This window comes from Microtus pennsylvanicus, chromosome 4 (assembly GCF_037038515.1).
Source record: "Microtus pennsylvanicus isolate mMicPen1 chromosome 4, mMicPen1.hap1, whole genome shotgun sequence".
In the NCBI taxonomy this organism is placed as follows: domain Eukaryota; kingdom Metazoa; phylum Chordata; class Mammalia; order Rodentia; family Cricetidae; genus Microtus; species Microtus pennsylvanicus.
Genome location: NC_134582.1, coordinates 71,740,105 through 71,761,712, shown reverse-complemented (window position 1 = coordinate 71,761,712; position 21,608 = coordinate 71,740,105). Strand labels below are relative to the sequence as shown.

At 44.6% G+C, this 21,608-nt stretch overlaps 2 protein-coding genes across 2 annotated transcripts in view; both read right to left on the bottom strand.

The window, feature by feature from the left end:
• The window catches only part of Slc35d2 (solute carrier family 35 member D2), a 32,937-nt gene extending 29,964 nt beyond the window's left edge, over positions 1 to 2,973 (bottom strand). Inside the window, exon 1 of the mRNA XM_075969373.1 lies at positions 2,674 to 2,973. Coding sequence (XP_075825488.1) covers positions 2,674 to 2,795 — 122 coding nt within the window. The 5' untranslated portion in view covers positions 2,796 to 2,973. The remainder of the gene's footprint in view (positions 1 to 2,673) is intronic.
• A 4,005-nt stretch (positions 2,974 to 6,978) lies between these two features.
• On the bottom strand, positions 6,979 to 21,093 carry Znf367 (zinc finger protein 367). The gene is made up of 5 exons (XM_075969372.1): positions 20,532 to 21,093; positions 14,031 to 14,181; positions 12,694 to 12,813; positions 11,445 to 11,583; positions 6,979 to 9,394 (listed from the first exon to the last, which is right to left on the bottom strand). The coding sequence occupies exons 1-5, from the start codon at positions 20,946 to 20,948 to the stop codon at positions 9,172 to 9,174; spliced, it is 1,050 nt and encodes a 349-aa protein (XP_075825487.1). The 5' UTR covers positions 20,949 to 21,093; the 3' UTR covers positions 6,979 to 9,171.
• Positions 21,094 to 21,608: the final 515 nt, after the last annotated feature.

The window sequence follows — 21,608 nt, the reverse complement described above, 5'->3', positions numbered from 1 at the left end:
TTAGAGGCATTAAAATCACAGCCAGTCAGAAGCCCACAAACTCCAACGCAAAACAGACTTATCCTCAGCCTTTGGCTGACATAACAACATTACTCCTGAATATGCCCATGACACCCTCATGTTTTCAATTGTAGATTTTGATGTTTTATTTATTTGTTGGTTTCTCCGTGTAATAGCTCTGGCTGTCCTGGAACTCGCTCTAATAGACCAAACTGACCTCAAAACTCACAGAGCTCCACCTGCCTCTGCCTCCCCAGTGCTGGGATCAAAAGTGTGTGCCACCACCTGCCAATGTCTTATTTTTTAAAATATTTATTTTCTTTTATGTGTTTAGGTGTTTTGCCTGCATAAATGTATGCACCCAATAAGGCCAGAAGAGGGTACTGCATCCCCTTGAACCGGAGTTATGGATGGTTGTGAGCCAACCTGTAGGTGCTGGGAACCAAACTGGGTCCTCTGCAAGAGTAGCTAGTGTTCTTAACTGCTGAGCCATTTCACCAAGCCCTTTACATTTTTTTTTTTACTTTGAGACAAGGTCTCTTATAGCTCAAGCTGGTCTTGGACTCAGTGTGTCAGATGACCTTGAACTTCTGATTTTGCTGCCTCCACCTCCCAAGCAATGGGATTCTTTACAGGTGTCCACCACTATGCGTGCCAGGGACTGAACCCAGCACATTGTATTCTAGGCCAGCACCGCCACAGCCTCATCTCCACCCTGACAGTTCCTTCCCTTTATTACCATGCACTATATGTATTAAGTGGCTTAAGTGTATGTTCATTTCTGCTTTTTCAACATGGGGTTTGTGGGATTTTTATTATTTATTATATTATTATTACTATTACTACTACTACTACTGGTTTTTCGAGACAGGGTTTCTCTGTAGCTTTGGAGACTGTCCTGGAACTCGCTCTGTAGACCAGGCTGGCCTCAAACTCATAGAGATCTACCTGTCTCTGCCTCTGGAGTTCTGGGATTAAAGGTGTGTGCCATCACTGCCCGGCACTTTTTTTTTAATTTATTTTTATTTATGTGTTTGTGAATGTATATCATTCACTGAAGAGGCCAGACTCCCTAGAGTCGTCAGACCCCCTGGAGTTGAAGTTATAGGTAGTTGCCAGCCACACCATGGGAGTGCTAGGCTGGCAAGATGGTTTGGTGGGTAAAGGAACCGCTGCCAGACCTAACAAGCTGAGTTCCATCCCTGGGACCCACACAGTGGCAGAAGAAAACTGACTCCTGAAAGTTGTCTCCTGACCTACACACACACACACACACCCTTTAAATGTTGCTAGTTTATTATTGGCAAACTAGGGTATGAGATTAAGGGTTTTTACCTCTTCTCTTCACATAGGTAACTTCACCGATGTGCTTGAGACCAAGGCTGGCACACCCTGAGCACACAGTGTCACTGGGTGAATGAATGAAGGCTCTGACCCCTGCTGCTCCTATAAAGCTCTACTGAGCTCTCCTATCACGTGGCACCTGCTCACTCCCTTCGGCCATCCAGTCCTGCTCACATTCTGCTCCTCCCGGGGGTCATGGTATTGCCGCTCTCTTTGGCCTGATGTCCTGGCACCGACCTCTCACTTCTCTCCAATCACAGGCGATGTCGTATCTGTTCTTGAACCTGTTTGTTTACTCTCTACCCTTGAAGATGTCTCACAGGGTCCGTACCACTTTCCCAGTGTCCACAGTGGGCGCGTAACAGACGCTCAATATCTGTAGTCCTTACAGCCTGTGTTCCTGATGGGGTGTGAGTTTTCCCAGATATAAAACAAAAAGGCAGCCCTATAGTTTACAAAGAGCCCCAACTTGTGGCATCTTAGGCCCTGTGAGGTCAGTACCAGGTTTGCAGCCAGCTAGGTTTTGCATCTAAGGAAAATGCTAAGTATGGACTAGTGCCAGGGGGCAGAGCCCTCACCCCTGGGGCTGGATTTAAGCCCACAGTTCTCTCAGGGTTTCTACCACACAGTAGAATTAAATAGGACATTGTAGTCTTTACAATAAATTCAAAGAAGCATAGAGTTGCTGGTGCACTCAACTCTAATCCAAAACTCAGCTTGTAAACTTCTGTTTGTTCTGGTTCTCCAGAAGTGTAATGGTTATTTGAGAATGGATGATCAACCCAAATAAACGGATGATCACAAGTCCAGACTGTACTCTGTGGGACACTTTTGTTTTGTTTGTTTTGCTTGCGGCTGGCTGGAGATGTTAGAGAGAAAAGTCTTGGGCTGCTTCCCTACACTGTCTAAAACAGGTGTGGTGTTATGCGGCGGAGGTGGGGGACAGGAAAGCTGCTAAGGAGTCCCGAAGTTAGCCCGGGATGCACGAAACCTTGTGTCAAAAACACCACAAAGATTAAAAAGTAATAATTTGCTCAAAATACACATGTTTATGCTGCTGCACACCTGTAATGCCAACACTAAGGAGGCTCAGCCACGAGGATTTGAGCAAGGCCAGCGTGAGCTACCTGATGAATGCCTGTTTCAAAATTAAGTTTTCTCAGTTGGTGTATTTATTTAAAGCCTGAGACGGCGGCTTTCCAAATTCAGCTGGTGTGTGCTGTGCCCCTGACTGCAAGTGGACTTTGTTGTGTTGTGACTTGGTGAAGGCAAACCAGAGACGACGGTTCCAGGCCCCGGCCACCCTGCGTCCCGCATAACCAGCCTCACCCGTAGGTGGTCAGCAGAGCCTTGTTGACCAACACGATGAGGAAGGAGCACGTCCCGTAGAAGAGCGCCGACAGCAGCCTGGCTAGGCGAGAGGGCAGGAGGGCCGCGTCAGGCTCCTCCATCTCCGCCGGCCGCCGCCCCGCCGCCACTCAGCCCGCGGTCCCCGCCCCTAGCCGCCCGGGAAGAGGGTGCGGCAGGAACAGGAGGAGCCGGGGCGCGAACCCCGAGACGGCCCGCGCCCCTAGTGCGCTCTTGCCTCGTAAGCGCCCAGTACCGGGTACTGCTGAAAAGCCGGCCTTAGCCCGCGGTCCAGTGGACCGCCCTCAGGCCACACCTCCAGCAAGGCTGAGATTTGCTTCCGCTTTTTTTTTCCTTTGGTTTGTTTAAAAAAAAAAAAGTGTAATTTACATCCTACAGGACGCGCCTGAGCTGCTAATTTGAGATGCGTATTTGACAAATGAATACATCCAAGTATACACGAAAATCCAAGCTCAACATCCTCTTTTTTTTTTTTTGGTTTGCAAATATTTTATTGATAATTTTTTTTTGAGCTTTACACGTTCAGGAATGTTTACCTTTTATTTTTTTTCCATCTGTGTCTGTCAATTTATTTATTTATTTTTATTTATTTTTTTATTTTAAATTTATTTATTTATTAAGGATTTCTGCCTCCTCCCCGCCACCACCTCCCATTTCCCTCCCCCTCCCCCGATCAAGTCCCCCTCCCTCATCAGCTCGAAGAGCAATCAGGGTTCCCTGACCTGTGGGAGGTCCAAGGACCGCCCACCTCCATCCAGGTCTAGTAAGGTGAGCATCCAAACTGCCTAGGCTCCCCCAAAGCCAGTAGGTGCAGTAGGATCAAAAACCCATTGCCATTGTTCTTGAGTTCTCTTTAGTCCTCAGAGAGAGACCCACATTGGAGCACCGGACAGAAATCTCAAGGTCCAAATCAGGAGCAGAAGGAGAGGGAGCACGAGCAAGGAACTCAGGACCGCGAGGGGTGCACCCACACACAGAGACAATGGGGATGTTCTATCGGGAACTCACCAAGGCCAGCTGGCCTGGGTCTGAAAAAGCATGGGATAAAACCGGACTTGCTGAACATAGCTCAACATCCTCTTAAAGCGTGAGAGTTCCCCTAGGCCCTTCCGGACGGAGCTCTGGAACTCTCTCCTGCTGTGGCACTGCGTTAGACCTTCTTTCGGATGGTTCGGTGCTTGGAAGCACCCCCAACTACATCGGTCCATTTGCCAATGATGGAATTTTGGTCGTTCCCAATGTACAATTACTAAACACTTCTAGGCACATTGAAGGGCAAGCGCTTGTGTGGAGCTTCTGTTTCCCGTTCATAAATGCCTAGGACTGGTGCGGCAGAGCAGGGGTAGTCAAGTATTGGGCTTCCCTTGTGGATGCTTCAGGCCTCCCTCACCCAGGATCCCTAGGACAGCAGTGCAGGATCACTGATTCTTGGGAATCAAGGCTGGGAACTGCAGAACGGCTGTAGTGTTATTTCAAATGAAGTGTCCCATATTTTTAATTCTAATTTATTTTAAAAATCTGAGATTTTAGCCTTTTAGAAATGCTTAAGATTTCCTTTTAAATAAAGCTGAAATCCAACTGTATAAAGGCTCGAACTGTCTGCCAACAGCTGGATTACAAGCTGAGTGGAACTTTTGAGAAGTGGTCTACCTCTGAAAATTTTGGCTAGATTACCCCCAAGGCGGATGTGGGGGCATGCAAGATTTTAAAATCTGAATTATGGAGAGAGGAGCAGGGGTTAGGACCTCTAGTTGTTCTTGTTGAGAACCCAGGCTGTTCTAGCACTTAAACCAGGCAGCTCAAAACTGCCTATAACCCCAGATCCGTGCAGATCCGAGCTTCTGGCCTGGGCAGATATACACAAACATAGCCAGAATTAACAATAAAACAAATCATAAAAGAAAGCTCTGAATATAGTCACTTGGGCTGATTTCCTCCCAAAGATCTGTTGTTTCTGATCACTCTCCACATAGTCACATTTACAGTCTTGCAGACATGAAGTACTAAGCCCAGCACGTTACTAATCCCGTCCCATCTCCCACACACACACAAAAGGGCAGGCTCACTGCCTTCCCTATTACTCTAAGGCCTTAGGGTAGGGCTGGCAATAATTAATACTTAACTACACTAGAGCCTTTGAGATAGCAAAGAAGATAAAAACGCATGCCTGATACCCAAGTCTGGTCCCCAGAATCGACACGTTAGAGAGAGCCCATTCCAAGTTATCCCCTGGCCTCCACACATAAACCCAGGGCAATGCACCTCCCCCACCCACCCACCCACCCACCACCACCCATGTTTTGTTTTTCTAAAAATTAACTACACCAATATAATTGAATGAGAAATAAAAAAAAGATGACTGTCCCCAGGTGTGGTGGAAGAGGCTTATTGTAGATAAAAGGGAAAATATGGCCAGAGGCAGAGGCATCTGGAGGAGTCCCAGAGTGAACAAAACCCTGAGCCTGGCTATATGAGGAGAGTGGAGAAGGAAGAGGGGAGAGACAGGAGACCAAGAGACCAAAAGGCCAAAAGGACCAGCATGGCCAAAGTGGTTTATTATATAGGGGGAAGCAGCTGGCAGAAGTGTAGTGATATTTTGCTTGTGTTTTAACAAATTAAGGTTGCCTGAAGATCAGAGTGCAGAGCTAAGTCACTGGAGGCTAGGGAGTAATGGCTTATACCTTAAATCCCACGAGGGAGACAGAGGCAGAGCTGTTAGCTCAAAGCCACCCTGGGTTATTCTCTCCAAAAGAGAAATAAAGGTTATCTAAGCAGTTGGGATCCCACACCAGGGAGGTGGAGACAGGATTGATATGGCTGGGTAGAGAGAGGAATATAAAGTGGGAGGAGACAGGAGCTCAGTGTAGTCTGAGGTTTGGTGGAGACAGTTGCAGTCTGAGGACAGGATTGCCCCTGTGGTCTGAGCACTGGTAGAGATAAAGGTCTCTCTAGTGGCTGGCTGCAAGGCTTCTCTGATTTTCCAGCTTTTACTCCAGCTTTTTATCATTGAGAACAGTTAGAATTTGTGCTACAGGGAAGGGCCCAGTCCCTGGGTAGGGAGAGTTCAGGGCAGGCGGTGGGATGTGCCTGCCAGGAGGACCTTGTAACAGGTAAGGACTGAGGGATGCTGGAAGAGCCTGGTGACCACCTTGATATGTTAAAAGCACCGCGGTCAGCCATTTGTCCCAGGTTTGAGACCCAACATCAGTATATGTATGCCCACACATACATGTACAGAGATGTACCCACTCATCCCAGCACATGTGAAGGCTACAGATTGACACTGGGATTTTTGTGTGCGTGGTTGTTTTTAGAGACAGGGTTTCTCTGTGTAGTCTTTGATGCCCTGGAAATCCATCTGGTCTTGAACTCAGAGATCCGCCTGCCTCTGCCCCCCAAATGCTGGGACTAAAGTGTGTGCCACTTCTGGGCGGAACGCTGGGATCTTTCCTCAATCTCTTCTTGCCCTATTTTAGCGGGAACTGGAGCCTGCCATTTTGGGTAGGTTGGCTGATAGGCAAGAGAGCCCCTGTGATCCACTGGAGCTGGAGGCCTCACCACCCTGCCCAGCTTTTATGTGGGTGCTGGGGATCGAACTCCAGTCCTCACGTCTGTGCAGCATGCACTTGGCCCACTGGGCCATCTCCCCAGCCCCAGCATAATTTTAGCACTGTGATAATGAATGAGGTGAGGAAATTAACATCCACACCAAGCCATTATTGATACGGTAAGCTTTTAATCCCAGCATTCAAGAGGCACAGACACACAGATCTACAGAGGGAAATCCACATCAGTCAGGGCTACAAAGTGAGACCCTGTTTCAAACCAGTTTTAAAGAAACAGTAATTTGGCCAGGTGGTGGTGGCACACGCCTTTAATCCCAGCACTCGGGAGGCAGAGGCAGGTGGAACTCTGTGAGTTTGAGGCCAGCCTGGTCTACAAGAGCTAGTTCCAGGACAGGCTCCAAAGCCACAGAGAAACCCTGTCTCAAAAAGCAAAAAAAAAAAAAAAAAAAAAAAAAAGTAATTCTGACTATATATATATATGATGCTGAAGGCTGGATATATGATGTAGTTCAGTGGTAGAATGCTTGCCTTTTTTTTTGAGGCCCTGAACCTTAGAAAAGCTATCTGAGAGAGCTAAGGTAATGGATGTCAGGTTATGAGGTGTTTCTATTTTTTTAGGGTTTGTTTTTATAGCAGTTATTTTATTTTTGATAGAGAAATAAATTATAAAAGCTGCAAGAATGACCCATGTCATTTAAGCTTTAAATTAAAATAAAATTTTATTCAAAGCATCTTTTAAAATTACAGCATGTTTATTAATATGCTGTTAATTCTGCCAAATTACAACTTAGCCATATGAAGCATAAAACACTTCAAAAATCTGAATGTAACCACATTTTTAAAACAAAAAGCAGTCATAACACACCTCAAATTTTAGATGTCAATGTATTTTGTCCAAGTACATAGCATATATATACCCTTTAAAACATGGCCAATGGTAAGCAGTTGGAATAATTTCTTAAACTGTCCAATCATACAAATAAAAATACTTGGGAACATAACTACATGGGTGACAAAGTCAGCTGGAGAAACAAAGCCCTTTTATCATCTGTGAACTGGCTAACTGCATTTTTCAAACTGTACTGCTGTCCTCAAGGTGAGCTGATCAGATTCCAAACTTCCCAATACTGATGAGTGCTGCACTTTGATCCATATACTCCCATTCATTTTCTGAGGGAAAGTTCTAGAGACAATGTTGAACCCCAAACCAAGAAAATTCAGATGCTATGGTCTCTTACCAAACTTATAAGTGCTCCAAGTTAAAAGTCTACATACCAGACTACAAATAAAATTCTTAGACCATTACAAATATAAATTCTGTCATTACAAAAAGCCCCTAAAGATCTGCAATTGACTGTACAGAGGACTCCATTTTTACAGTGTGTCCTCGTCACACATTATTGTAACTACCACCTCAGTTTCATACCAGTGCTACCCCCCTCTCCCTCTCCAGGCGCACAGTCTAACTACCGGTGTAATCTAAACTTGTCGGGTGCTCTCTCAACTCAGAGAAAAGGCACTGAGGAGCCCGTCTTCCCCGTTACTTTGAAGTCTTCAGTTAAGGGGTCTATAAATCACCGTGTTCTGTATCTAATTTCATTCCCCTTTGAACAAAAGCTCAAGTGACAGAGATTCCTGGCTCCATAAAAGAGGTGGCTGCCTGGCCCTGGGACTCTGTTCATTCCTAAATACACAGCGTGTATTCAATAACTTCATCTATTTGGAGAAAATGGTTTTGAACCACCAGACAACACACTTACAGTTAAAACTATCTCAGAAGCCTGCACACTAGAGTAGCAAATATTTACTCAAGTGTTTAACTGATAGCTCAATTTAGTGAACACAAAATAGCTTGGCATGTTATTCTGAAGTGAAGCAGAAAGGTGGGAATATGCACTGAAATATAAATATGGAGGCTCCCATTTGCTAGTAATGCTAAACAAGCAGTACAATTAAAATTTAGTGTTTACTATCAAAAGACCTAAAACATTCCACTACAAAAAAGCCCTGCAGATGTCCCTTTTATTAATATAAACACAAGTGCCAATCTCAATACAGGACCCATAAAGATCTCTCTGGTGTACACACACACATACACACACACACGCACCAGTTGCTGGGTTACCTAGACTTTGCAAAATTAATCACTCAGGCCCAGCAGCTGAGCAATGTGCAAAAGTCCCCAGGCCACAAGCTGGGTGAGGAGCGCTTTCTGGGCATCAGCACTACAGTGAGTAAAAAGCCCAGAAAGATGGGATAAGACTCATTTTTCACCAATTTAAAAAACTCTCAACTACTGCCCCTTACCAAGATCCTCAAATACCTATTTTCTTCCAAGTCTATAACTTACAGCATCTTTACAAATAGTTGGCCTCCCATTTCTCTAGCCTTAATGGGCATGTGATTTTACAATTTAAAAAATATGTATCTTATACATATGTCTCATACTGCCCTGTTTCAGTGTTTACAGTACTGTCACACATACTAAAACTGTTTAAAATGATCTTATAAATAATCTATTTCAACCTTCTTTGGCTATTTGTACCAATCTGTTTTTTCATACAAATGTCTTATTCACAAAGTGCTTCCTGTGAGAACTGCTTTCAATGAATGCATTAAACTTGCAAAACCTAGCTTCCCACAACATGTAGCTTCTACCCTGTAACTGCAGTCCATATTTACAAAATATTTTAAACTTTACATCAAATCCATTTCTGTATAAAAAAAAAGTGCAATTCTCTCTCACCCCATGTCTGAGGCAACAACATTCTTCATAAGTTTCTACAGAATAGCAGCCTATGATAAGCAAATAAGGTGCTTAGCTTATGCCCAAGGATCTACTTTTTAAGTATGCTGGGCAGTACTTTTGTACAGTGAAGAGTCAGTGTCGGGGCTACTGGCGGAGTGGCGCCCCTGTTAGGTTGGCCAGCTCAATGAGCGCCAGGGCCCCATGCAGCCGCTCTCGCTGCTCCTGCAGTCGGCGCTGGGCGCCGCTCTTCTCATCGTCCTCGCCATCAGACTGGAGGTACTCCAGCGGGTCCTGCTGCTCCTGATCAGCCTTCGGAACTAGCTTCCCTTTCAGGGTGGGCGTGCGCTGCTCTCTCATCTCCCAGTACCTGTGTGAAAGGCAGGCAGATTATTTACATAGTGGATATCAGGTTGTCAAATATTTTCTTAGTGGGGCTGGAGAGATGGCTCAGCAGTTAAGAGCACTAGCTCCTCTCCCAGAAGACCTGGGTTAGGTCCCCAGCACCTACATGACAGCTCACAACCATCTGTACTTCCAGTTCCAGGGAATCTGATGCCCTTTTCAGGCCCTCATGAACTCCTGCACAAACATACATGCAGGAGCACACACACAAAATAAATGCTTTTAAAAAGTAGTTCTCAAAAGATGAAGCAAAAACAGTAAATAAACATGTTAAAAAATTCAACATCTTTAACTATCAGGAAAATTAAAATTACACTGAGATCCTATCTTGCCTCAACCAGACCTATTATACATACTGATAGGAATAGAAATAGCTCAGCCACTTCAGCTATCCCATAGGATCCGTGTACTGTAGGCTTACTCCGGCACTCACAGTAGCCACATTATGGATCAGCCTAGGTCTGAGTAGATGAACAAATGAGGAAAATGTTGTAGATGCACATTGTCTGAGCACTTGCGAGTGTCAGTGCTGCCCCCATGCACTTTCCTCACATGGCTCCTCTTAGCCCTCGGGGTATAAATTGTCTGATGCTCTAAATAAGTTATCTATTGCATGAGACTGTAGTCAGCCTCATTGGTCAGCTCCATTCTCCCAGGTTCCACCACCTTTACAACAGTAAATCATATATAATGGATTTTATTCAGCCATAAAGAACAAAATTATGTAGACATTAAAGACAAATAGCATGTTTTCGCTCATTTGTGGATCTCAGATTTTATATAGTTTCATTAAATCGTTTATGTGTAAAGTAGAAACAAGAATGTCCAAGGGAATAAAGGTGACTAGAAGAAAAGGATATGGAGGGATTACTGTGATCATATTATCTGATAGACTTTTATGTATTTAATGAAGTCTATTACAATATCCAGTGAAGATATATTAATAAAAATGGAATGTTGTTAAAGCGGTTCTTTAGTAATTGCTTTTCTGTGACTATTCAGAGGTAGCACAGGGACATGAAATTCAGGAGAAGACTCCTCCCTCAGGCATCTACAGTCAGTCCTTGCTGTTTCAGCCCTCATACTCCATGCTCTATCATCTGTTCACCATTACACCATGTGGTGCCGTGTCTGTAGCTCAGCTCAAAGGTAGAACATTTGCATAACATGTATCAAGCCCCTGAGTTCAATCCCCAACACCAGGAAAAAACAAACAAACCCCCTACCTCTATGATTATATATGAATGAGCTTTAGACACCACCTTTCTTATTTTCTAACTCCGGAGATCTAACTGCCTCTGCCTCACAAGTGCTGGGATTAAAGACATGTGCCACCACTGCTCAGCTTTTTTGAGGGGGTGGGGGGCAAGACAATGGTTAACTTTTGGCAGAATTAAACACTGAACCTATGAAATATGACCAACAGCTGGGCACACGTCTTTAATCCCAGCACATGTAAAGCAGAGGCAGGCACAGCTCTGTCAGCTCAAGGCCAGCCTGGGCTACAGAGCGAGTTCCAGGATAAGCAGACCTGCTAAAGGAAGAAGGGAGTGCTCCAGTCAAGAGCACAGGCCCCAAACAACAGTCTCTCAGCTGCTAAAAACAAACAATGGCCCACTGTGGCTGGGGGAGGCGGAGCCACAGCAGCACTGCTGAGAAGCTGTAAGGATGTTTGCAACAGACAAGTCTTTAAGTCAAACATCCTAAGATTTTAATACTGACTTCCTTGTTGTCATGACTTGCAAATTCATGAGTGTTTCATATTTTTCAAAAGTGAAACAAAGAAAATGAGACACTCTATTCTTGAGGCAGCACACAAACTATTATATTTCATTTCTATCACACATAGATCCCAAGAACCATTAACAACTCTATAGGAATTTAACAGTTATCTGAACTATTTTGTAAAGTACATATAAAAGTAATTTATTTAAAATAAGAGGAGAATTCTCAAAATGTAACATGAACCCAAGTCCCAAAGGCACCTTTCTGGGAGACAACACACGCAGCCTTACTTTGCCAGCCACTCGGCAGCAGCTTTGTTGTCTGCAGACTGATGCTTGCTGAGTGTATCTGTTGGCTCTTCTCTCTTCAGCCTGGCATAGGGGTGCTTTGGACAGTGGCGGTTTGCATGGGTGAATCTGCTTAGGCAGCCTTTAAAACACAGAAGAAATGCTCACTAGAAACTGGACACTCAGACATACTAAACATGCTCAGCTTCAATACATTCTATAACCAAACAAACTTCCATAGTCACATCCATGGGATTCCATGCCCTCCTCTGACCCGAAGGCACCAAGAACACATACAGTATGTATATATGCATACAGATAAACACATGCTCATAAAATAAAATAAATTTAAAAAATTAAGCTTTCTATCATGTCAGCTGTGGTTTTACACACCTTTGATTCTAGCACTCAGAAGACAGAGGCAGATAGATTTCTTTGAGTTTGAAGCCAGCTTGGTCTACATAGTGAGTTTCAGGCCCTGCAATGCTACATGTGAGACCCTGTCTCAGAAAGAAAAAGAAGTTTCCTCTCATATGTGGAAACTAAAAATAAATACCCTGTAAACATTTATAAGATGTAGGCAAATTATCAATAAAACCACCAAAAAAGGACAGAACTATACTGAAATATAACTGAAAATTTATGCACTTTAAAAATTTTTTTTTTTGGACACTGTGATTTAAAAAAATAACACTTCAAGGGCCAGCAAGATGGCTCAATGGGTAAAGGCAATTGCATCCAATCCTGATAACCTAAGTTTGATCCCTAGAATCCAAGTAGTCTCCCGACCACACACACAAATAGATGGATGTAAAAATAGATCACTTGAGAAAAGATATACAATGGGGCTGGAGAGATGGTTCGGCAGTTAAGAGCACTGGCTGCTCTTCCAGAGGTCCTGGGTTCAATTCCCAGCAACCACATGGCAGCTCTCAACCATCTATGATGGGATCTGATGCCCTCTTGTGGCATGCAGGCATGCGTGAAGATAGAGCACTCATACTCAAAATACATACTTAAATAAAAATTTAAAAAGAAAAAGAATATATATCTACTCCAGTTAATACAGTACCTGTCTAGCATGTGCCAAGATCTGAGCTTAATCCATAGCATGGGGGTAGATTTATGTTTTATAAAAGCTTTTCAACAATTCTCTCTTCTCAAAAAATCTAAGTAAAACTACCAGTTGGTTACTAAAAATCTAAGTAAACCTTACTCTAACTACTCTAAAATATCACTTCTAACACCATACCATTTTCTGAGCAGACAAAAGGCTTCTCTCCGGTGTGAAGACGTTGATGTGTTTTCAGCTGCCCACTCTGAACAAAGGCTTTTCCACAATCAGGATAGTCACACAGATATGGTCTCTCACCTAAGAAGACAGACATCATATCAGACCTGAGGCAGAAAGGCAAGAGGAGGAAGGGACAGGAGGACAATCCTCTTTACAGGGGTCAGAACTCAAGTGAGCAATGCCCAACACACAAGAGCAGCCCTCCTCCACAGAGCACACTGCTTCCTCTAGGTCTTGAGGATTTAGAAACCCAGGGTATAGTCCTTAATAGCAACATCTTCAGCTTCTGTATACTTTTCTCCTCAACACTCCAGCTATGAGGCTTTCCTGATTGATACACTACTTCCAACTCTGCTGTCTGTGGCTATTTCCTGGGTCTCGCTCACCAGAGGGGATGCTGTAATAGCCTGCTAGCTGATCTCCAGCCTCCATACACTGTGCCTCAAGCTGGACGCACCAGCACAGAAAACTGCTTTTGTGTTTGTAGTATCAGTAATTCCTCAGACCATCCCAAGCCCTGCTGAGCTCCTTGGACAACTGAAAGTTGCCTGCTGATTTTTAAACGGTTCCTAATATCTTCTCTGCTGGCAATGTCACCAAATTCATTAGCTACTTGGAGAAGTGTCTTTATTTTCCTTCAGAAGAGACATTCCAGCCAGGAGGCAATGCCTTTTTATCTGTTTCTTATCCTTAAAAATACTGATAATAGTGGAGCACACCTTTAAATCCCAGCACTCAGGAAGCAGAGGCCAGCCTGGTCTACAGAGCTAGTTCCAGGAAGCCAAGGCTATACAAAAAACTCTGTCTCAAAAAAAAAAAAAACAACCATAAACAAACAAACCCACACCATCCTCCCTGCCCTTTCAAATCCTCACACAGGCTCTCAGCAGCACTTTGTACCCCCCATGAAGTGTCCTGTGGTATTTATTTACCACAGGAGTCTCCTGCAGAAATTCTTACTTTCTGCATCATTTAAATTTCTACATACAACATAATGAAAGCTAGATAAGATGTTCAAAAATATCAGTTTTAATTAATGTATTATTTATTGCAAATGACAAACTTTAACCAATTACAAGTCTTTCAATATGACTCAAAACAATGACACATCCCTTCATATCACATTACTTACAGAGACATTTACAGTCATGATAGCTATATATGCAACCAGGCAATGGTGGTGCATGCATTTAATCCTAGCAGTCAGGAGGCAGAGGCAGGCAGATCTCTGTGAGTTCGAGCCCCCAACTAACCAAGTATTACTTCTAGCCATTTCTACAATGTTGTCATCTTACCTGTATGAGTCCTTTTGTGAGCCTGGAGTGATTTCTCCCTCGGAAACACCCTGTTACAGATGTTACAGCGGATCCTGCTGGACGAATGTTCTCCTTCATTTATTAAGTCCCGGACAGTGTCTGCTCTGGGTCTACCACGTCGGATTCCATCCTGTTGACATTTTATAGACTTTAATAATTTCCTATAATCAAAGCAGTACACGGGATGGTCGAGTTGGGGGAAGGATGGAACGGGAGAACAATGAAAGGGAGATCTTGACAGAGCCATTATGGGGTTAAGGAGACCTGGTGCTAGGGAAATTCCCAGGAATCCATCAAAATGACCCTAGCAATAGAGAAGAGGGTGCCTGAATTGGCCTTCCCTGTAATCAGATTCGCGAATACCCTGAATGTCATCATAGAACTTTCATTCAGTCATTGAAGGAACCAGATGCAGAGATCCACAACCAAATACCAGGCCAAGCTCCAGGAATCCAGTCAAAGAGAGGGAGGAGGGAATATGTCAGCAAGGGAAGTCAAGATCATGAAGGGGAAATCTACAGAGACAGCTGAATCAAGTTTGTAGGAACTCATGAACTCTAGACCAACAGCTGTGGAGCCTCCATGGGACCGAACTAGGCCCTCTGCATGTGGGAGACAATTGTGTAGCTTGGTCTATCTGAGGGGCCCCTGGCAGTAGGCCCAGGATCTGTCTCTGGTTCATGAGCTAGCTTGCTGGAGCCCATTACCTATGGTGGGATGCCCTGCTCAATCATAATGCAGGGGAGGGAGGGGCCTGGTTCTGCCATCTCAACTTAATGGGCCAGGCTTTGTTGACTCACCAAGGAAGGACTTACCCTTTGGGAGAAATGGATGGGGAAGTGGGCTGGGGGAAGGTGAGGGAGGATGGGAGGAGGGGTGGGAAGGAGAAATGGGGTTGGAATGTAAAATGAAATTTTATATATATATACATATATATATGTATATATATATATATATAAATAAAAATGATACAAACTTAGTAGCATCAGCAAGAATGGGCTCCAATAGCTCACCTCTCCACAGATAACAGAAAACTAGAATCAGTGGTCACAGACTTAGTATAGTCTACCAGCAACCATCTCATCAAATACTGAATCAACAAACATCCTTACAGCATTTTCACTTACCCATTCTTTCTTTATCCAGTAGCAACTTTCAAAATGTCTATATTCTTAGTGTGTGGCCCTTGTCCCCACTTGCAGAGACGGCAGACCAGACCCTGTTCCACATGAACTGTCTGCTGTGACCTGGACTGGGCATCTGATGAACTGACACAAGGCACTTGTCTTTGCCTCACCTAATTTGGATATCTGTCAGGATTTAAGACTAACTACCGAGAAGGCATTGCTCATAAACCTTGTAAAACAACCTGCTGTTTTCTGGACCAAATTATTGGTTTCAGCTAAAGCAAGCAGACACAGGAAAAGCGTGGGAGGGAAAATATCAGGGAGAAAGGTTTTTTTTTTTTTTTTTGTAAAGTTAGGACACCGAAAAACACAGAAAACTGAGCATAGTCCCAGAAAACCCTGAACCCAGTCAGAAGCTCTATCTGGGGCTGATCAAGCTCAACACACAAGAACGTGAAAGCTCTAGCAGCTGTAAACAGGTAGGTAAGCTAAACGTATCCACAGTTGAGAATGTGGCTCAGGGTCGAGGCACTTGCTTAAACCGGAGGCCCTAAGCTTAATCTCAGTCCTCTGCCCTAGAAAGAGATAATCATAAATGAAAACAGCACAGGTGTAGTTTTAATAGGCTACTGAAACTAAGGTAATGTGGATTCAAAATAAATTATTATACATTTAAAAGGTGAATTAATAATTTCAGGACAATCACCAGGAAGTTTAAAAAAGAAATTAAAATGGTGTATGAGGGAAAGTCAGCTCAACATACAAGGCATCAATAAAGAAATTGAAAAACAGACCAAGTTGAATGAACATTAAAAAAAAAAAAAAAAGAAGTCCTTCCTCATCAGTAACTACTTTGAAAATGAGGAGGGCAAAGTCTCCCATTAAAATGCTAAGACTGAGATTTTCAATGACAACTACATGCTTTCCACAAGATTTAATTTAGATAAAACATGACTATATTAGTAAAAGGACATAAAAAAGATAATTACAAATACTTCACACCAAATAGACTCCCTAATATGCACAATTAAAAATGACATAATTAATGGAAGAAATAGTTCAAAATAATCTGGAGACTTCAATAGTGTGTAAGGCAAATAAGCAGGACCACAAAGAAAGAGGACAGACCCTGCCTTAGCAGGGTGAAACACATCTCAATGTATCCTAGACCCCTTTCCTGGACACAAAGAATGAAGCTGTAAGTTAACAACACATGGAAAAACGGAAAGAAAGAAAAAAACCTTAGAGAATTAAATATTCAAAAGCTGTACAAGACAAAAGAGAAAACATTTTGATATAACTGAAAACAGATTACAACTCCTGAGTCAGGAATCTGAAGGTCTAAAGACATCAATACAACCCAAGACAAGCTCCCAAATTGGAAAGGGTCATTCTGTGTGTGCTGGGAAATGGGGCTCTAGGATCGCTGTTCAGTGGATGCAGGGACAGTGATGAAGTTCTGAAAGTTGTACAACCATCAATACCCTAAATGTCAGAATTGTACACTTCATAATGTTAATAATTTAATGCCATACAGTTTTACCTTAATTTAAAAAAAAAAAGGTTCAAGTCTTTAATCCCAGCACTTGGCAGAGGCAGATGGATTTTTCTAAGTTCAAGGCCAACCAAGACGACATAAGCCTCAAAAAGAAAAAAAAATTAAATTAAAAAAAAATCAAGACACTATAATGGCACATACCTGTAATCCCTGCACTCAGGAGTCCAGGCAGGATGATTACAAGTGAGTCTGAGGCCTGGGCTACAAATGAAACTCTATCTCAAAACCAACCAGCAAACAAAAGACAATTGAAATAGCTGATAGCATTCCAGTGTGTCACAAATGTATTACAGTAACAACAACAAGACAGAACTGAATAGTGTTCATGGGAAGTCTGGACTATCTCCTCTAATCTAAAAGGACATGTTTTTCTTTAAGAACTCATTTTATTTTCCAGGTAAGTTGTCACATTCATAGGTTACATGAAAACCGAACAGTGCTACAAGTATCATGCACAGCTATAAGCACTGTGAAGATGTTGTCACTGCTTTTCTTGTAAAAACCTACATGTTTCCAAAGCATAAATCTTAGCCTCAAACCTAGAATGAGAGAAACTCACAACAGGCATGGTGGCACACACCTTTAATTCCAGTACTCTAGATTAGTGAGTTCAAGGCCAGCCTGGTGTACAGAGCTAGTTCCAGACAGCCAGGACTATACAGAAAACCCGTCTCAAATAACCAAAAAGAAAAAGAATAATTAATTAAAGAACCTACTACTATTTTCTTTACTACTAGAGAAAAATAAGACATGTTCAGTTGTAAGGGGCGCACAAATACAACATATTTGCCATGTACAGGTAGTAGCTCAATAATGAGCAGTATCTACTAGCCACACATATTTGCGTGCATGCCTGTGTGTGCACATCTGGGAACCAGAGGCCAGTGTCAAGTGTCCTCTATCCCTCTCCACCTTATTTTTGGAGACAGGGTCTCTAGCTGAACCTGAAGCTCACCATTTCTACTAAGCTACCTGGCCAGAGGCCCCGGGATCTGCCTGTCTTTCTACATTCATCACTGTGGACATAGATAGATGTGTTTCACCTTTTACGTGGGTGCTAGGGATCTGAACACAGGTCATCATGCTTTTTGCACCCTGAGCAGCCTCCCCAGTCCCAACCACATATTAAAATAACCAGTATTATTTGAATAGTCCCTTTTCATTTTTGTCTTAAAAATAAGAAAACCATGTTTCTAGGCAAGTTTATCAGCAACCAATTGTATCCCTAGCCTGAAAGACAAATCTTGTCAAGATTATTGGTGATTCAAAGAAAAAGCAATGCCATCCTGGTTGTTTACTCCTGATACTACAAAGTGTCCACTTCATGTCATGTAACAAATGGTAGCAACTATGCTAAAAGAATAGATTTTTTAGGTGATGATGATCAAAAATTACTATATACAAATCAACTATGTATAAGACTACAGACTCTAGATGTTTGGATATTAAAAATGAATACAGGACAGGCAGGAACCAAAACAAGCTAGCAGGTGACATATTCTTTATCCACTCAGGAAGGCAGCATAGGTAGGGACACACAAAAGAGCAACAGAAAGCTGATACAGAGTGTGCACAACTCAGATGTTAACACCGCCCCTAGAAGTCATAGCAACAAACAGAAAGTAAACACTGCTCACAGCCATTCGGTGCGAAGAGCTGCTGACACCGGCTACCCACAGACTTGGGCAAGCGTCATGACTCACTCAGAGATCATCACTGTAACACAAGGGGCACTGAACTCCCTCTTTAAACCAACACCTTGACCAGAAACCAGACAAGGTCCCCTTCTCAAATAAAAGCATATTCCAGCACTTTCTCTCAGGTTTAGAATCCTAAATGAATTTCTCGAGCTGCACTTGGATGTCTTCACTAATGAAAATAAAAAAGACAGAATCTGTAATCAAATTACTTCTGAAAATTACAAATATTCTGTGAGAAGAAAAAAAATACATATGTAACAGCTTTTTCACTTCCACATTACTTCTGGTATATTTTCCTCTAAAAGAGGTGAAGATGCAGAAATAAAACTCAAGTTTATGCACTGTGAGAACATTTACACAGATCTGTGTAAAGATAAGTCTGACTCAAGTAAAAAAGAACACAGTTATGATTTTACTTATTTATAACAGTGGTTCTCAACTCATGGGTAGTGGCCCCTAGGGGGAGGGTCAAATAACCCTTTCACAGGAGTTGCCTAAGACCATCAGAAAATACAGATATTCACATAACAATTTCTCATAGTAGAAATTACAAATATGAAGTAGCAATGAAATAATTTCACAACATGAGCAACTGTATTAAAGGGTCACAGCATTAGGAGGGTTAAGAACCATTGATTTACAACACTATTTTTCTTTGATAATCCAAAAACATATTGAGTTAAAGCTAAGATTAAGACATGGGAGGAATGGGTAGAGAGATAGCTCGGTGGTTAAGAGCACTTTTCCAGAAGACTCAATCTAGATTTCCAGCACCCACATGGTGGCTCATAGCTGTCTATGACTCCAGTTCCAGGCATGCACATGTGTAGACATACATGCAACAAAAACATCTATACACATAAAGTAATAAAATTAAAAATTAAAGTCACAAATACAAAACCTTCCACAAGTATTTGTGCATGTAAGTCATTACACTGCTTAACCTTACAAGGCATGTTCTAAGAAAGACTAAAACATTAACACAAAAATTACAGCTACCTAAGGCACCTAAGATGTTATCCTAGGAGACTACCTAAAGCCGACAACAGCAGCTGTTCCCTACACCAACACAGGTACCAACACCTCGACTGCTCTTTCAGATATGCACTGACGTGCAGTTTCAGTACTTGAAATGTGCCAAAGCAGTCTTAAAACTTAACTGCTCTCCAATAATAATGCCACAGGTAAAGACTGATTTCCTCCACCGAAACAGTTTCAACATTCTAGTTAAAGACAGTAATGGGATTAAACTTGTTTCAATTTATAAACAAAGTATCCCTTTATCCACTAGGTGATACATCTGTAGCTAGGTGATTTGCTCACTACATCTGTAGCAAACCTATGTTATTCAGGCACCCAACCAATAGAACTTGGATATCTATCTCGTATTATCAATACTTATTCCACACACAAATTTACCGGCACCTTTATCGAGCGCTGACGACTGTAAAGTATTAAAGTCCACAGACACAGTACAGGGTCCATCCAAGCAGTCACCCTGTACCAACACTCAAGGAAGGCTCCCCACAAAATCTTGACCAGCACTCCCAGTAGCCAACTATGCGATCTTAATGAAAACGGTTCAACAAACTCTGAAGCCTCAGCTGCTCCGGATAGAAAGTATTTATTGGGCATGGTGGCGCTAACCTAGAATCTCAGCACTCGGAAGGTAAAGAGGGGTGGAACTCTGAGAGATCGGGGCCAGCCCGGTCTAGTTAGGGAGTCCCCGGCCAGCCAGGGCTACACTGATACCTCGACCCCTACCCCCATGAAGGCTGAAGCCGGGAGCTCACAACCTTTCTTCCCAGATCTAGAAGCCTGAGGTGCGGGGTGTCTGGACCACGGATTCGGCCAGCCTCCCTCATCACCCCCCTGCACCTGCTGCCCTCCGCCCGGCCTTAGCTCCGCGCCCGTCACGTGACCGCCCCGCCCCCAGGGGTCCGGTTTTGGCGCGCGGCAGTGACGTCAGCGTCCTGTCAGCCACTGCCCCCGCCGCCCCGCTTCTCCTCCCCAGCCCCGCCCCGCGGCTGAGCCGCACCGTTAACGGGCCCAGGCTGCCCCGCGCCCCGGCCGCCCGCCCTCCCGCGCCGCTCACCTTGAGGTGGCCGCTGTCTGGGCTGCTCGCCTCCTCTTCGTCCTCCCCCCCCGACGCCCCGGTCACCGAAGCGGTGGATGGCGGCGCACCCCGCAGCGTCGGGAGCTCAGCGGCCGCGGGCAGCCCAGCCGACACGACGCCGCCAGCCGCCGCCCCCGGGCTGAGCGTCACGTTATGCGCGTTCTCCCCCCAGCGCCACGGGTACACCATGAAGTCGCTGAAACCGGGGCTGGTGGGGACGAGCGGCGGCGGCTGCTCGGGCTCCCCCACGCCGCCGCCGCCGCCGCTGCTGCTGCCGCTGCACGGAGGCGTTGCCGGCGTGGTCCTGATGACTGACACCAGCACACGCTTCGGGGAGTCGTGGCAGAAGATGACCGGCGGCGGCTCCGCCATGGGTGCCGGGGCGCCGCGGATCATGCCGACCGGCCCGTCTGCAGCCCTCGCGCTCTCAGCTCGAGCTTCGGATTGCTCCCCCGTGCTGCTCCGGCTCGGCGCCTCACAGCCGCCGGCTCATGGCAGGCGGCGCTGACCAGAGTCCCCGAGAATAACAACCTGCCGCTGCGGTCCCCCCGCTCCGACTTTTCCCGCGTTACATTTCGCGCCTGGGCGGAACCAGTCACCGCGAGGACCCTGCGGCTGGCCGCCGCAATGAGTGACAGGTCTCGCGGGCCAATAGCAGGGCCCAGGCTGTGTTTCGTCCGGAGGAGGCGGAACCAAGTCCGAGCGCGGGTCCTTACTGCCACGTCATTGGCCGCCGCTCTCATATTTTTTTTTCTCCCCTTTTTTTTTTTTTTTGTATTGAGGGCCAACTGCGTTCGAAAAGTCGGTCGGAGCGCGCTCCTCCTCCGGACACACCCGTCGGAAGCTCCGCCCCCGCCGGTGTGCCCTGCAAAAGGAGGCTGATAATTGGAGCGCTGCGGGGAAGGGGCGGGGACAGAGTACCCTCGGCCCCGCCCACACCAGTAAAGGTCGCTGCTGGGCAGGAAGGGCTCCCCACCTCCCCACCCTACCGAACCCCGCCCGCCTGGGGCCCGCCTGTGTCTGTTGGGCGGTGGTTCCCGCGCGGAGCCTGTTTAA

Coding starts and splice junctions, on each gene's coding strand:
- Znf367 (XM_075969372.1), bottom strand. CDS start 20,948: ATGATCCGCGGCGCCCCGGCACCCATGGCGGAGCCGCCGCCGGTCATC. Junction 12,814..14,030: donor TCACAAAAGGACTCATACAG/GTAAGATGACAA, acceptor CTGTCTTCTTAG/GTGAGAGACCATATCTGTGT. Junction 11,584..12,693: donor TTTTGTCTGCTCAGAAAATG/GTATGGTGTTAG, acceptor TGTGTTTTAAAG/GCTGCCTAAGCAGATTCACC.